This window comes from Epargyreus clarus, unplaced genomic scaffold, assembly GCF_041222505.1.
Source record: "Epargyreus clarus isolate Ecla_fem2 unplaced genomic scaffold, WU_Ecla_fem_2.2 ptg000012l, whole genome shotgun sequence".
NCBI classification, from domain to species: Eukaryota; Metazoa; Arthropoda; class Insecta; order Lepidoptera; family Hesperiidae; genus Epargyreus; species Epargyreus clarus.
In genome coordinates this window covers 12,444,320-12,462,684 of record NW_027332220.1, presented here as the reverse complement: position 1 = coordinate 12,462,684, position 18,365 = coordinate 12,444,320, and the positions used below count along the sequence as shown (strand labels likewise).

Sequence of the window (18,365 nt, the reverse complement as noted above, 5' to 3'; positions counted from 1 at the left end):
AGTAGTATTCTAATCTTAACTGGGGTTGATTACTTATAGATGTTCATAATAAGAGATGTACAGGGATCACTCACCATAAGGTGTACTGCAAGCTCGTTCGGTACTTTTATCCTACAGCAAAAAACATCGGTATTTTCCTGAACAGTGTTATAAAGTACGGTTTATTAATTCACCCAACACAAGTAATAAAACGCTCGAAGGGTGGCTCCAATCATTGTCAGTTAAATAACCCATTTTGTAGCCTGCAATAAATATATATATTGTTTTTACATTTTATCAATGAACAGAATTTTATTAAAAAAATATGTTAGCAGTAGTCTTGTAGTGCGATTCGGATAAATTGAAGAAGTTTGAGTCGGAGTTGTTCAAGTCGTGTTACGATAGCAGCGTTCGCTTCGGGCAGTGTATCCAATCAAGATAACTTGTTCAGGAAAATCGAACACACTGACAATCCTGTTTACCCGAATTTTTTTATCGCGCTTATCCAGGATATGGAGGTTTTTCTATAGATTTTTTTGTTTTTATAAGATTGAAGAAGCCAACGCGCATGGAGTGATGATGATAAGTAGTCACTGCATCCCTGCGATTGTCAGCAACTTCGTGTCGAACAGGGCTTCTACCGTCAATCACAGATGTCTTACAACTTTTGAGTTCAAAGCTGGTCTCCTCATTTATGTAAGTTAGCATCCACATTCCACACCCTCACACCGAAATGCAGAACTTTTCCACGCTAGAAAAAGATGTAGCAGTAGTATCTCTCCGGTATTTTGGTTTCTACTACCCTTCAAAGTAATCAGATGTTCAAGAATATCTTTTAAGTAAAGTAACGCTGATACTCTTCTGTCGAATGTATATTATTATAGACGTTAATTACTTCCTTATCTTCCTTGGAAGTCATATGTTTAAAACTTTAATAATAAGCTTACAGGAAAGAAATTTACTTTAAATATAAATTGAAGTAGTTTTATAGCGCTAACAATATTTTATGTACCTTCTGCGCTTTAGTGATATCCTAAACTACAGCATACATTATATCACAAAACTCAAATAACATTTAAATTCACGTTGTAATAAATTATATATTTCACGGAGTTTAAACATTTCATAACAACTGCGTTCACACGTAAACCGTCAATTAATATAAAGGATAATCCTTATATTGAGAGCGTTATTGCAGTGGAATTATAATAATCTGTTGATTTCGACTACTTGCATCCAATAACGATCTGAAATTGCATTGCCCGCATGTCCACATCCCCAGGGTCCCATATTTGCATGATATCATTGCGCAGATCAGCTGTTACTTCGTTATGCTGGTATAAGGGATTGCAAATAACTCAGTGGCTGTTTTCCAGTTTTCATGGATGAAATGCAACTTATTTACGTCGGCTTGCATACGTAATATATAGTGCCCATCTTTATCCTCAAGAGTTACATGGTGACCGACTTTAGGTAGAACCCCTTTTCTACACAGACTTACTTAATGATGTAATCTCGGCGCAATGACCCCTTACCGTCAGGTGGACAGCACTTAACTGTACTTCTTTGAAACCTATGTGAAATGAAAGTGGTAGAACCCTTTGTGGTTCGACTCCCACGGCACCACCTCCACACCTATTTCCACCTAATAACAGCAGTGTTAGGCGCTGCTGTGTACCGGTTTGAAGGATGTGGTAAGGGAGACAGACTTTTCCGAGGCGTTCCAGCTTAGTCCTCAGGGGTAAGGGCGCATCTGTGGCCGACCTCAGGTAGTTATATCTATTCCTATCGGGGGTTGATTATAGATGTCTATGGGTGGCCGTAGACACTTAGCATCGGGCATCAAAGCATGCTCGTCTGCTACCCCTATATTATATAAAAAAAAACCTAGCTCAATTGGTTAGGATTAACAGATTTAAAATTCTGTTGCATTTTTTGACAGGTAAGAAGTAACAAAGCAAGTTAAATAATAGCTTGTACAAAAGTGAATTAAATTTATTGGGAAATGTACAGTCTTATAAACCCAAAGTACTGAAGCTTATTGAAGTTAACAAATAATTCCGTAAGGGATTTATACTGAATATAAATATTTGGATATGATTTCATTTGAGACAGATAACTACGACTAGCGAGAAATACGAATAAGTCTAAGTCGCTTGCACATTTTATTATGTAAGCGAAGTAGAAAACGAGCTACCAGAAGTCGATGGCAACTGCCAAATTCGACTGTTTATTTAATTTTAAAGTAGTATATGCCCATGCAGTGCACCTGATGGTCTGTGGTCACAGCCGCCGATGCATATCTGTAGATAAGATTAAATCTCTAAGAGCTAAAAGTTTTAGCTACCTTCTACGACATCCGTGATAACAGGAGGGGCAGTTCTACTATACGCCAAGGGCAAAGAGGTTTCCATATACCAAAACTAGGCTATTAATTTATCCGATTGTTGCTAAGGTTCGGAATACACGAAAATATATTGTGGATAGTGTCCCTTTACCTATTAAATAAGATTGAACACGTAATAATAAAACATGTTTTCGCCGCATATGGAGCAGTGTCGCTGTCCACATTCATCATTTGTAGAGCATAAAATATAATCGCACAAACAATGAAAGTTTTGTTACCTGCAGCTCGTAAACAGAGGAACGTTACTAGAATTCTTCTGGGCTACCTACTCTACTTACAATTTTTTAACTTACTTTTTTATAATATATATTTAGCAGACGAGCGTGCAGTCCACCTGATGGTAAGTGGCTTCTGCCGCCCATGGACATCTGTAATCAACCCCAGACAGGTTTAGATATTCCTACCTGAGGTAGGCCACAGATGCGCCGTTACCTCTGAGGACTAAGCTGGAACGCCTCGGAAAACTATGTCTCCCTTACCACGCCCTTGAAACCAGAACGCAGCAGCACTTAACACTGCTGTTATGAGGCAGAAATCGGTGTGGCGGTGATGCCGCCGGAGTCGAACCACAAAGGGTTCTACCACTTCTACGTAAACAACGTTTCACATTCAAAACAATATCTTACAATAATAGACAACAAACAGAAAGATAAACAGTATATTTTTAAATAAGATATCTTGTAAAAATAAAAATACATCGTAACTAAATATTCAGCGAATCTTTCCGGTGGATTACACCGAACCCACAAAGGACCGGGAAAAAACCTCAACGGTCCCGGAACAGGCTGGAGTAGCGATACGTTTCTGTATTTGTTATTCCGGGGGCCCTCCACTACGTGGCCACTAGGGTCGCCAGCTGCGCGTCAAAGGAGGGGTGTCCCGTTTTCTTGAATTAAAAGTTAAATACCTAGTTACGAGTTCTCGGTAGTTATTGTACCGGTTTATGGTGTCTACAATATGGTAATATTAAATCTAATCTAAGTAGTAGTAAATAACTGAAAATAAATTATTAAAGATTCTTTTATATTTACGTACGAACACCGCACGTCTTTTTAGCAGTAGAAGTATATGTAAAGCGCTCCTTTAATCTGTGGTATATCTTCTGTGGTGATTATAATATTGTTATAAGAATATTAAAGATGTACGATATTTCAAATAGGAGTTCTGTTTTATTCTATTTTGGAAAAATAGAAGGAATTTTGGTTACTTGTTGTCCTTAAGAATACATAATTAAGAAATTGTTACACATTTAAAATTGTGCTTACAAACACTAATTTATTATATTTTTCTATTTCTAAAGCTCTATTAAGAATTTTGGCGTAGAATCTTTTTTAAATATAAACTTTTTCAAGAGTGCCACAATGTCCCACAATACAAAGCTACAAGTTTGGGAAGCCTACTCTTGTGAGGAAAAAGATATTAGTTTTGTTAAGGAAAACTTTGCTATAACAAGTTTAAAAGATCTGAAACAAGGAAAAGAATGTACCCAACGACTTACGATGAAGATGAGCCCATCGAAAAGTCTTTGACTTCAGATACTTACGATAGTGATGGAGATTCCTTTTACAGTAGGTATTACATGATTTTATTCCCTTTTTAGGCCATTCCTTAATTTTAACATCAACTCTTACTTATATACTTGTTGTTTAGGTAACGACGCATGATTAGATTCTAAACAATATAGCTGACGTTTTACGATGCCAGATTATTTTTTTATTATGCATCCCTATGAAGCAGGAAGAGAATAGAAGGGTTTTCTGAGGGAAGTACAAAAAATAAAATGACGCCGCTAAATATATAAGGTATCTTATCTAGGGTTATACCCTACATTTATATATTTGAAAATAAATTTGTATCCATAAATGTAGGGTATAACCCCACATTATGTAGGGTAATGTAGCTAATGTAGGGTATAACCCTACATTTATGCTACTAATATACTTATTTCTATTCTATCTTTGATAAGTGTTTTATTGGTGTAACTCTGTTTATGTTCCACGTTACTCTAGCGGTGGTTTAACTGACAAGGTTTAATAAATGGGGCCGGTGGCTTAATGTGCTCCCTCATACAATCGGAACGCCAATAAAATTACGCGACTATCGGTCACCAATCGAACTATTTACCAGCCTTTGAATCGAACTCACGTGTGCTTCACTCGTTTTAGAGTTAAAGGAAAAACATCAAAAGGAAAAGTCGTAAGAAATAAACCTAGTTTGCACAAATGTATATTTATTCAGCGACATTAATTCAACCGTTCAATATAGCTTTCGAAGTTTAAAACTGAATTCCCGCGTCGAAATTCGCCAATACGTGACGTAGATAGCATAATGTGACAGCGATCCATGAAGACAATCCCCCGGGAACGTCGGGAAAGTTTGCGTAATACGCATTGAACATTCAACTGAAAACCTCCGTTCCGTTTTCTACCACAGACCCATTAAGCCAACGGTTACAATTACTCCATCGTACATTGCACATTAGTTTACTGATTGGATTAATACATAGTGCTACCAACCGGCAATGGACGATGCTCAAATATTGATCACACTTGGACTTAGTTACCCCGCGCGGATGTTTAATTGATGGGCGAACCTTCATTTAGAGCTTATCTCGGAATCGGTTAATCACCGAAAAGCAATTTAATTGAATTCATATTTTATGGGCTTATCAATATTCACTTGAACAGTTTATTGGTGATTGAAAATTCATTATTCATCAAATGGGTATTTTATTGGATGAACGTTTTTAGAGTAATTATTTTAATAGCTCATAACGCGAAGCGTTTAAAAATTGTTGAAGCGTGTTTTAAATTTGATGAAAATATTTAATCCAATATATTTAGCCTAAGCCATTCGTTGTTATTCACCGCTATTGGCCACCAGTATGGTTCGACCAGGGACTATGGTTCGACTAGCGCCACACTTATTTCTAGCATAAAACAGTTCTTATACGTTTCGTTGGAAGGGTGTGGATGCTTACATTTAAGGCGATCATCCTAGTCCTCAGAAGCAGCATTGCATCCTGGTCTATATGGAGCTAGTTACTGATGTCCATGGGCGGCAGACACTAGTTACAATAAGATGGACTGCACGCTCGTTTGCGACTACAATCTAATAAAAAAAATAACGATCGTTCCTTGTACTCTGTCATAAGCTCTTAACAAATCGACTCTTAACTTTTTATTAGATTTCATGGGAAGTTAGTTTCAACAAGTGCTCGTATTTCTTTTGGCAAGTTCGTTTGGGAACAATTTAGAAGCCACATGCGGACGAAGTTCTCAAGTAGGTTGGCATTACATTACATACGAATCCTCCATTCTCGATTGATTTACTGGATGTGGGATTATTTTTGGATTAAATTATTTAAGATTAAGAATATTTGAATTTACTATGTCTCTGTACAGATCGATCACTTAACTTATTTCAATAAGATTGGTTCCTTACTAATAGATCATTCATGAAACTGAAATATTTATCTATTGAATAAAGTATTATATATTGAATTGTACATTATTGTAATGATCACAAAAATCTTGAAATACAATATTGTCACTGTTGGTACATGTATCTTCTTATAACAATACCGTTCACGTTTCAGCCCTGTATTTAGGGGTTGTTAGCGTTTGTGGTATCTGCAAGGGCGTTGGGTACGGTGTTAGTATTATTTAGGTTTGGTTTTTGGTTACAGGTGTCTGTAGTTATATACGATAGTGAGTTTGCAGTTAGGTAGACTATAATTTGTCGCATAATGTGTACTAAATAATAATTTGCAAGTTTATGCATTGCTTCTCTATTCTTGTTACCACAATCACCGGTTACGTATCTATGTCACGAGGTTTGTAAAAAAAATATATATAAATGAAAAAACGTTTAAAGCCAGGTGTTAAAAAATCTATACCGTCAAAAATAAATTTAAATTGAAGCAATCTATGAAAAACAGGTTCATCGAAGAACAATACTGTCAAAAATATTCACGCGTGATATTTTCAAAAATTTATATCCAATCGGCTTAACGTGACACGAGATAATGTTTCATCCTTTTTGTGTCGAAAACTTTGAAGGCATCAATTTTTAATGGGATCTGTGACGATAAAAATATCCTAAAATTTAAGCTTCTCAAAGTATGATTGATGACGTCATTTATGTCGTCAGTCAATTAATCAGAGCCTGTATTTTTGGGCTAAAATTCGTAACTTTTGATAAAATTTTCTCCAATATAAAATGACTAGTATATTCCTGATTCGTTTATAAGCTCGTGTACAAGAAAACAATTAACTTTTTTAACAACGAGGCATCTCATTTTACTTTTAAATAAACTTTTACAATTAACGTTACAAAGGAGTATTAAAAGAATTCTTATAGTTGATTTCTTTGCAATGTCGACAGTATAAAATATGAAAATATGTAATAGTTCAATGAACTTTGATATTTTTCTGTTTAATTTCGTTCTTGTCTCGTTCTGATATATTTCAAGCATCAGCATTAAAATAAATAAATAAATCAGTAATACATGAACATAAAAAGTTAATAAATCATATTTTACTTGCACGAGGATGTTTTCCCAAAATACCTTGTTTGTATGATGTATCAGTAGGCTTTGATATACGCGTACAGGCTTATGTCCCCACGAGATATAACTTTGCAAATTAACAAATTCGGAATCGTGTTTCATTTTTTGTGGCCATTATTTATTCGGATTGGCAACTCTCTGTTTATTTTGCGACTGTAATGATTCACTGTATCGGATATTCATTTTATTCATAATACTATTATATATGCATGTAAATACTCCCAAAACGACGCCTTATTGAAAAAAAAAACTATTAAAATATTTTAAACATTAAAAATTCTAATTGACTTTATCAGCAATGAATAAACAATTTTATACAAGTGGTATTTTTATTTTAAACTGTGTAGTTGAAATATTTATTTTTATCTAGGTACATTTACTTTTTATTTATCACAACATTATGATTAACTGTTTTTTCGTATAATTGTTTCAGATATCCGTCGAGTCAAATTTCAAGAAAACTTATTGAGACGCTAGAATGTTCAGGATAAAAAGAAAAACTCACCACAAGAAATACAAAGTGCGGTGAACGATGCGCCAGCGATCAACATGATAGAGGAGGTTCGTGACCCGTCGAAACGAACCTATTGCAAAGAGTCCGCTTTAGTCGAAGAGCCCAAGTGCTGTTTCGTTTCCCGACGGGTTGACGACACGAGGTCATTCTGCTGCCGATGCGCTCACAAGCGACGAGCGTCACCCCTCACCTGCCTGGCAATATGCTTCCTCGTATTGAGCTACAATCTCCTCGGTGGCTTTCTTTTCCTGGCAATAGAAGGTGGTGCCGTCACAGAAGAAACATCGGTCGCGGCATCAATGCCAAATTTAAGCCAATCGCAAGGCGGTGGAGATTTGCGTTCAAAAACAGTAGAACGCCTCTGGTCTATTACCGAGGATCTGAACATTCTGTACAAGGAGAACTGGACAAAGCTGGCCGCGAAAGAGCTGATGGACTTTCAGAAGGTTCTGTTGAAGTCGATGAGAGGAGGCCACGGGTCGTTAGAGAACCGACCTCACTACGATTCAGGCGAATACCGCTGGACGTACGCTGGGAGTTTTCTCTATGCCCTCACACTGATTACAACTATTGGTAAGTTCAACATATTATATGATCAGTGATGAAGTAGGACTTGAAATTTAAGCAAAATGCATTTTATGGATATTTGTTCCTATGAATGAAATATTTAATAAATATTCTTTGTCTTTAGGTCACGGGAACGTCACTCCAACCTCGACTACAGGCAAGATGATGGCGGTGCTATATGCCTGCATTGGTATACCTCTTATTATGCTGTATCTTTCTACGATCGGCGAGGCGTTGGCGAGAAATTTCCGAACACTTTATTCAAAGATCTGTCCCGAGCGCTTAAAAAGCGGAGATTTTCATACCAAAGCTGATTGTCTTAGTAGATACACCTTGCCTGGTGTCGAATGTAGGCAATACGTGGACTGTGACAGAAGGGAAAAATATCAAGAACGTCAGAAAAGAACGCCGTTCCAAGCCGCATTGAACCAAGACAGTTTTAGTGGGGGTTATCATTGGACGTGTCGGGACCACACGCGAGTGCCAATTATTCTAAGTTTATTACTCATAGCCTTGTACATAGCGTTAGGGACGTTTGTGTTTCAAATGACGGAGAAGTGGAATTTAATAGACGGATGCTACTTCTCGTTTTCGAGCCTCGCTACGATAGGTTTCGGAAACTTGAAGCCGGGACTGTACGCCAGCACCGTATCGGCGAAGGCGGAGGACATAGCGGTGGGAGTGTGTTGTATTTACATTCTAGTCGGTATAGTGGTAGTTGCGATGTGTTTTAATCTTATTCAAGAGGACTTAAGTATAGCGTTGCGCGGTTTCACGGCGCTGTGTACGGGTGGCTCAAAGTCGCGGGCGGTGCACAGCGTTGAGGCGTGCGACGAGAAAATGTCCATGGCGGTGGTTTCCTGACATAGGGAGACGGCCGACGGGCCGTCAGGTTCCGGCCACGAAAAGAGGCCGCAGGTCAGCTTTAAGATAGATAGCTCGAACCCCACTAAGTTTAATAGCTTGCCGAGGAGGAAGTCTTCGGCATACACCGAGGAGAACTTCCAAAGGAACAGCGCGGCGCGTCGCTCGGCGGGTAACGTGGAACGTTGCGTCGAGTATTTCGTTCCGCGGAGTCTGAGTGAGTTCAACCTGAGCGGTGCGGGGACTAGTAGCGAACTGTGTGCGGTGACGACGCTGCAGGAGCGCGGGCGCGCGGCGCGCCGCGACAAGATGGTGACGTTCGAGGACGACCGCGCGGTGGCGGGCGCCAGCGCCGCCGACGCCGACGACGTGTTCATGTGACGCCGCGATAATGCACACGTAGATCACTTTGTTTGGACACAATTTGTTACATTATAATAAATATAAGTTTTTGCACATTTCCTATTTTATTGATGAAATCCTTGCTCAACCAAAGATTATGGTAGATGATGAGATGAAGATAATCATTGATACAGTGCATAGATTTATAATGCTAAATTCTGTTGTAATATAAAATTATAATTTCTGTTTCCATATTTCCGTTCAAATAATATTCACTACATAAAAACACCAGGTAAAAAAATGTATTTGTCTCTTGGAGAGAATAAACATTATCAATGATATACAATTTTCTGATTTGATGGTAAATTTCTCGCTAAATAAATATAATTAAGTCTCCCACGACGTTCCATTGTATGCATTGTTTGTCACAGACAAGTTACGCCAAAATGAATGAAGCCATCTAATCACACATTCCTGGAGATGTTCTCAGATCCAATTACGTACAAACGTGTTGTCACCGCCACGAGCTAGATTCGTATGGAACGGTACATCTTATTTAGATTAATGAGGTACTGGATTTAGTGCTAATTCTAGTCATAAATACCTGCTTACGTTAACTGAAGGTTCATTACACACTCTGAAATTACGAGACACTGCTAGGTTAATTTTGTGTAGGTATGTGGTGAAGCTCTAATCTCTTGTAATATTAGAGCTAGCTTTGTGAGTCTAAGTTAGTCATAAATATTCGAGAATATAGGCAGAGAGGGAGATTCGAATAACAGGCCAAGGACATGAAGACTACAACAAATCCAGAGAGACAACACAACAAGACGGAATCTGCAGACATGAAAAGGGCGGAGGTGAGTAACAGAAAGGTCAAGTAGATAGATACAACAAAATCAGTTAAAGTACTATCTTATATTTCTAATATACAGGGTGATTTTTTCAAATAGGCCTTCAGGGCCAAATCCGAAACTATAAGGATTAGCGAAAAATGCTGAAAGAAGTTACGAGGCCGATTTTGATATAAACTAAAACTGCATCATTACTTTTTAAAAATATATTTTTCCCTAGCCAGGAATCGAACGAAAATGAACTCATTTTGAAAAAAAATGCACCCTCTATATTATTCCACTATCTGATAGTGTTGCTTATAAGGATCAAATTCTGGAAAGTAATGATAAATGACGAACTACAGGAATTTTAGGAAAATACAATTTTATTTATATTAGTTTGTCAGTTAAGTTCCCGTAATTAATTAATTTAAACATTGCGCGTATTAACAATAATTTTTGGCCTAATATTTCAAATCATTCGAAAGCGGACGTTTTGTTCTCCAAGAATTTATATTTTTATGTTCGACTTAGTTAAGATTATTTTTAGCACCATTACAATAGATTTTCAGCTTGCTATGTGCGAAGTTTCGTTTAATACAGATGTAAAGGTGACAATTTGCGAGAATGACTTTTTCGAGTCAAATACGAGTGATTACTAAACAAAGAGATTAAGAAAATCATATTTAACGTTAAAACGAAGTAGTAAACAACAAACAATATCAATTTACTAATTAATCAGTTATCTATTTTTATTAAAAAAATAAATCCTAAAAACTGCGGGAACTTAGTTGCCAACCTAATACTTGCTCATACTAAGCCGTATGTCATGGTCATTACATCGAAGAATTAGTTGATTAATCTTAAAGCATTTTACATAAGTCATATGTTATGTATAGTCCTTAAGGATTAGTATGCCAGTGTATGAAAAAAAATGTATTTCTTAAGAAAAAAAACATTTTCCTTTAATTTGTCACATAACATTACATCCCAGAATGTGATCCTTATAAGCGACACTATCAGATGTTTTTTTTTCGATATGACCTCGTTCAATTCCCGGCTAGGAAAAAAATATATTTAAAAAAAGTAATGATGCAGTTTTAGTTTTTATCAAAATCGGCCTCTTTCAGTATATTTCGCTAATCTTTATAGTTTCGAATTTGGCCCTGAAGGCGTATTTGAAAATTTCACCCTGTATAGACCATGACAATAAAAGTGAGGAACTTATTAGCAGCTTAGGGAAATAATAAAAGAATAGCGACAGAAAAACTAGATGAAATTATGAGGTTATAATTTTTGTTATTTAGTTACCAAATCAAATCAAGTTACCAAAGTTTTTGGCTAGTAATCATGTTCTAGCTGGCAACTTCTAAACAACAACAACCCTGCCATGTTCTACTAGTAATTAACAAACTTGGTTCGCTAACAAAATTTTAAACAGGAGCAAAGTATTTTACTTTTGACATCATAAATCATTTCTCCACCTCTAAACGTATTCTGCAACATCAGAGGCAGATGTTTTATACAGTCGAGCGCGGAGCATTGCTGAATAATGTATACCAGTATTTGTGAGTATAATGACTTTTTATGTTAATTTCATTAATGGCATTAACGGTGTCATTTAACGCGGCTGCTAGTTAAATTTCACTGAATATTTGTTGAGTTTTAGCTGTCTGTGAATCATTGTGAATGTGTAGACGAAAGAATAGAAGAGGTAGTACATATTTCACTATGATGTAATCTTATTGAATATGAAATTTAGCGAATTCTATGTCTTACTTTTTTATTCGACTGAGGAGGGTTTTTCGTGAATATGACGTATGTGTGTATGTTTTTGGCGCGCCATGCAGCATAAACTACATGACAGAATTTAGCATATGAAGTGTCGCTGGATTCCTCTTAATTCTAGGAATAACATAGGCTGTTTTATTGAAGTAGTCGGGTTTTTGTTTTTAAATAATTGTCTGGTTATTTAATTTTTGAAGCATTAGATGGTAATGGAGGCGAGAAACGAATGAGATAAAATGAAAAAATAAATGTAATTCTTATAAGGAAATACGCTTAAAACCAAGAGCTAAATCTAAATTAGAAAAATAACAAGATTTTACGCTCTTGTGTAAGAGGAAGTGTAAGAAGTATGAAAAATAAAACCTATGCTAAGGTAAAAATGGGAATTACATTTAAACGTTATTATGTAATTTCATTTCTTCCTTGTCCTTACGTGGTTAGGGGATGTTTGTAAATTATTATATTAGCACACACAGACTGTGCTTGTACAGAATAAACCCACATAATATAGCACCGCGCGTATATTAATTGTATTAACATTAAATATATTTGGCCGACTTCCCCAAAAGAGAGTGGTTAAATCAATTTGTTTCATCACGAATATACATATTTTTATAGTCCTCATTAAATTCAAACTTCACACGTCGGTACTTAAATACTCGTACACACGATAATTTGTGTCAACAGATCGACGATGATTGGTGTCGAATTTTTTGAACTGAGAAGTTATATTTTTTTAAATTGGAATTCGATTTTTTTGAGACCGCATTTTTTACACACACATGAATTTGTAGAACGAGCAAACATGAAAGTTATTGTAATCGAAGCTAGGTTTCAGAGCAGTCACTTTACAACTTTAACCATCGAGTTCCGGGTTCAATTCCCTGATCAGTAAGAGACCTACATGATGATTTTTTTATGTACTCGTACCCGTAAGTATAACCACTATGAAACATCACATTAACTCCTAGTGTTGATGTAATGACTGTTATTAAGTACATATTAAATCAACACTTCGATTCCCCGAAATTCAGATACAATGTTCAAATATTTCGTTGGAAATTTCATTTCACAAAATAATGTAAAGTGGCCGCTATTTTGTAATTATAATGGAATTGTTAATGTTATTTGTACGCGACAGTTAGAATTTAAGCTGTTCATACTAGATTGGATACTAGAAGAGCTAAATATTACGAGTATTGAAGGAAATCAATATAGAATTGCATATAGAAATATGAATTCAGGTAAAAGAATAAATTAGTTTTAAAATAAGATACTTAATTACCATGGAGATTTATAGGGTAAACTATTCTATTTGATTCTAAAAGTTTTATCGGATTGGGAGATATTTCTTGTGAATTGTTCCTAGAGGTTGAGATACAAGAAAACAATATACTTGTAATTAGAGCACTTATGACACGTTCGTCTTACGCTGCTACCGAAGTAGGACTGACTTGAGTTGGCGAGTTTTTTATGTCACATTTATTACACAAAGGGAAGGTAGTAAAACATGTCATATTGTACAAACAGTGGGTAGTATACCAATGATAAAATAACTATATTGTAATTTTTAGACATCTGTAATTGATCCCGAGGAACGATTCGTGTTCATATCTCTGTTCTTTGACTTTAAAACACGAACACAACACCCTTTTGATAGAAAATTGAATTGTAAAAGAAAATTAGATTCTCGCTTTCCATTAATAAACAAGTAAATTCCTTACCAAAAAAATATTTCATTAGGTAAACATTTTTTGCAAATGTTACGAAGCTCTTGTACATTTTTCATAGCTCACCCCTGAGGCTGTCTGTTGGATACTCCTTCCATAATTAATACCGAAATAAGCGAAAAGTTTTTCCTGAATACGAATAAAGTAAGGATGAAGTTGTTTTAAGAATTGAGTACAGTAAGAATAGTAATTACAATCCTTAGTACTAAGTAGTAGTACTTAGTAGTATTTTTTTATAATATAGGAGTAGCAGACGAGCATGCAATCCACCTGATGGTAAGTGGCTACTGCCGCTCATGAACATCAGTAATCAACCCCGGATAGGATTAGATATTTCTACCTGAGGTCGGCCACAGATGCGCCGCTACCCTGAGGACTAAGCTGGAACGCTTTCGAAAAGTATGTCTCTGTTACTACAGCCTTCAAAATGGAATACAGCAGCTAACACTACTGTTATTAGGCAGAAATAGGTGTGGTGGTGGTGCCGCCGGAGTTTGGGTTCCACAACAGGTTCTACCACGTTCAAAATGGGCTTGCAGACTATCTGAATTAAATTCTTATGTTGGTTTAATTACATTTTATAAAGACAATTAATTTCATACAAAACAGTAGCCCGAAATTATTCATAGATTTGCTGCTATTGCTGAGTATTAAAATAAAACATATTAAAAGAAATAAACCTAAGCGCCTTATCACAACTTTGTATTTCTAGATAAAAATTATAAAGACAAAGAGAAATAAGGATTAATGATACTGCATCAATATGTATGAATAAGTCCGGGATAGCTACGTTAGCCGATAGGTAAGACTTTAATTCTATTTGTCTTTCGACAGCAGCCCACTTTGAAGGTGGTAGAATACAGCACTGTTGTTTCAATATAGAGTTACACGCTCTATATTGTAAGGAAGACGTACTTAACCGAGGCGTTCTAATTGCGAATAGAGCTTAGGGGTAGCAACGCACTCGCTCGGAGGACCGATAACCAGTGGGGAAGAAAGGTCCTCGAGTAGCGACCACGCACCACGCGTAGGCAAAAGGAGTTCAGGCCGCCTCCCGACCAGGTGGACCGACAACCTGAAGCAGACGGTGGCAAACCGCTGGATTCAAAGGGTACGGAACCGGTTAGATTGGCGCCAATAAGGGGAGGCCTATGTCCAGCAATGGACCTCAAAAAGGACGGCTGAATGGATGGTAGCAACGCATCTATAGCTGATCTCAGGTAGGAATCTTATATTATCTGGAGTTCATTGCAGATGTGGGTGGCAGTTGCTACTTACCACAAGATGGATTGTATGCTCGTTTGATAATTCAATACACAAAAAAAGTACCATCAAGTAATTACCTTTTTCAATTTCATAAAAAACTCACTGAAATAAACCGCTAGTCCATTTATATGAAAGAGTGTCCGAATATCCTAAGTACTCATATCTCGCTCTCCGTATAGATAATCCCAAATTTGGCTGGCGTCCAATTTGGTAAGCATCCCACTGTACTTACAACGCAAATTAAAGTTAGTGAGTGTAGTTTTACTAACTGAGCCAGTAATATTAGCGGGTAGTAGCATCCATTAAATTTAACGTTCTGACTCTTCGAAAGCGCTAGTTAGGTTTACCTTTGATTTTGTGATCCAGATTTATTTTTGGTAAGGATTCGGGTATTTTCAGCTATATTGATGGCTTACAAGATTCTATGGACCAAAAAACAGTTAGTGAATTTCGAAAAAATATCAATAAATAAAAAATTGCAATAATAAAGTAACGAAACTGATGAACAAAAACAAATACTAAACATACAAGTTAAATGCCTAAGTAATGCATCAATATCAACATATAATTATAGATATCACATGTTCCAAAAGGTACTGCAAGTATCCTTCTACAGTTCACATAGCACTGTAGTATAACTAACGTATGATACGTCAACCTTGTAAGAAGTACGGGTACCTTGCACTTAAACTTGGATATTTTTACCTAAAAATATATCTAGGGACGACACTAACACAGTCCAAAGATCATAAGGAAAGTCTATATTTAAAAGGGCTTAATGCAGTTAACTTCTTCTAAAAACAATTATGTCTGGTGTCTGTTCCCTGGCCAATGTAATAAATTGAGACGAAACATACTTTTCAGCGTCGTTTAAATAGAAAATAAACAGCTGCGAAACATTCGTCGACGAAAACGTTATTATCCCTAACGATATTTAATTAAGTGGATGAGCCGGGGAGTGTATTAAACTGTGTATGTAATAAGTATTAAATAAATATCCTTGAAATTGAAAACAAAATGAACCGTGCATTTTGTTTTCATATAAATGAAGGAATCAAATAAACTTCATTTCTGCGAGGCTTTCCTTATTTATACATAGACTTAATAATTAAATTAAATATTATACAGAATATTCATCTAAAAATAAACATTTGTTACTCTAACTTATAAGATAACAATTATTAAATACAAAAAAGATTACTATTGTTTTTTATGACATCCAAATTTAATACATTTTTTCTAGTCATATACACAAGGCTTTTGTATAAGATTAGAGTAGCAAAATGAGCTTGCAGTCCAACTGGCAGTAAGGTTACTGATGCCCATGGACATCTGTTATTGATCAGGTTCTATCTGAAGCAAACTACAGAAGCGTTACTTTTCCTAAGCACTATATTCGCCTCATACAACTCAGCGGCCTCATAAGCAGAACTACTTCAAGCTTCATTCATTAAACGATATAAAACATTTTAGTTGTATTAATAGTTTTAAACTATAAAACGTTTTACTCTGTATTATCAGATATAATAGAAAATAAAAGTGAGATATAAAATAGCGTCGGCAAAAACAGGCCACAGTGTTCGCTATATTTGTGTAAAAAATCTGCGGATAAAATTCTCCCGGTTTTGTGCAAAAATAACTATCAAACTGAATGATCGCGCGCTGCTGTTATTTTGTAATGGAGCGAAATTAATTTCAAAATTCCATTATACCTATATTTTAGATAGTGTCCCTGTAAACCTTTTATGATGTAAATTTAGCAAACGATATTTTGTGTCGATTAATATGGAACGGTTATTAGTATAAAAGTCAGAATTTGTGATTTGAGAATATATTTCTATTTTAACTTAGATGTCGATGTTCACGAGCGGCAGTAATTATATAAAGATGGATTATATGCATGTGTGTGTTCGTGTTTACGGTCATGCCTGCATGTATGCTCGTGTGTGAAGCACCAAGCAGGACAAAATTAAAAGGGTTCCATTCTTTGAAAATTTTACACGGATCCCTGAAACCGGAAACATGGCCCAATATTCTATCGTTTCAAGAAACCTCTATAATTAAAATAGACCATTTTTTCCCCTCGCTAAAATTACGACAAGCGTGAAAAGTTTTTAATTGCTTCGAGTGTTAAGTTAAAAAACCCGAATGGCATTGTTCGACGGAAATTAAAATTTGCCAAAATCTCTGGAGCGTTCAATGACGTTGTAATTTTGAGATTGTTTGAAAGAATTTTAATTTTTTTAAGATCTTAAATGTATAACATATTATTATTTAATTGAAAAGGGTGACACAGTAACTTGAAATGTTTGTACTTCAGCAACAAAAATATCACACCTATTTAGTTTCATAACATCAGTGCTAAGCGCTGCCGTGTTCCGGTTTGAATTGTGTGGAAAAGCAGTGACACAAAACATGCCTCTTCTCAATCTGCAGACAGCGTCCAATTAATTAATTGGTCACAAAGTTCTTAACCCTTGTTATAAAATATAAACAAAGCATTTATAATTGAAATCAGCTTTACCACCAACTCTAATATCATTACCAATTTCAAATTTCTAGCAGATAAAAATATAGTATTCCTCTTTGAATTTGTGTAGGTGCATAAATAATTCCGAATACTTAAGCATTAATATAACTAAACAAGGAAATTAATGTTAAGCTTAATAACGCCGGGGAGCGGCTTCGTGCAAATTAATTCGCATTAGCGAAGCTCTTTGCATTTCGTTTGCACCGCAAAAGGTGTCTCGAACGCTGTATGTTAATTAAAGCGATATCACCCTTATATCGTAGAGCATAAGGTTCATTTACGCGCCATTATTGCTTCCAGGTAATCCGTGTACAGAAATGCAGATACTTTCAGACAATTTAACTCGAGAACGAGAAATGCACAATTTATAACTTTGTATAAAAGCAGCTTCCCTTCGCGGCTGCATTTACTATTTTAGGGAATGCTATCCTGTGAGATATTTGTAATCCCGGTATTTGCGGGATTAGACATTCTCTATCCCGTGAGGTCCAGGGTATTTGCTGGATACTGCGTGGCTAAAAACGCGAATATTGAACGTGATTTATGAACTAGTTCAACATTTGGAGGAGTGGGATTTAATTGAAACGAACCAAATTTTAGATTTGCGTCCTAGTTTTAATACAAAGAAAAAATAATGTACTTCACACGTAATGTTAACTCTCCGGGTCTAGGTTTTATCAATGGTGAGCGGAATACTTTGTAAACGCCGCACTATTAAGAATAGAGTAATTTTAGCGATAAACTCGTAGCCTTGTCTCAAAAATTGAGTTTAATAATGCGGCATTGCAATCCCGCGCGGGATCCGATATAGCTTACCCTACTCCCCTTATTACCTTACCGGAGAGGAAAGCTCTCCGGTTCAAAAGCGGGTTATGTTGCTTATGTTATCCCTGACATGTGTCTTTATTTCCTAGCAAAATCTATCCAGCCATTTCTAATATTATGATACAGTATAGATAAGATTTAATTTTGAAA

The 18,365-nt window shown here is 36.0% G+C and overlaps 1 protein-coding gene across 1 annotated transcript in view; it reads left to right on the top strand.

Moving 5' to 3' along the window:
* LOC140746454 (TWiK family of potassium channels protein 18) overlaps positions 1-9,316 on the top strand; it is a 126,122-nt gene extending 116,806 nt beyond the window's left edge. The window contains 2 exon segments of the mRNA XM_083059000.1: positions 7,390-8,043; positions 8,162-9,316. Of these exon segments, the coding sequence (XP_082915126.1) occupies positions 7,506-8,043; positions 8,162-9,282 (1,659 nt within the window). The 5' untranslated portion in view covers positions 7,390-7,505 and the 3' untranslated portion in view covers positions 9,283-9,316.
* Positions 9,317-18,365: the final 9,049 nt, after the last annotated feature.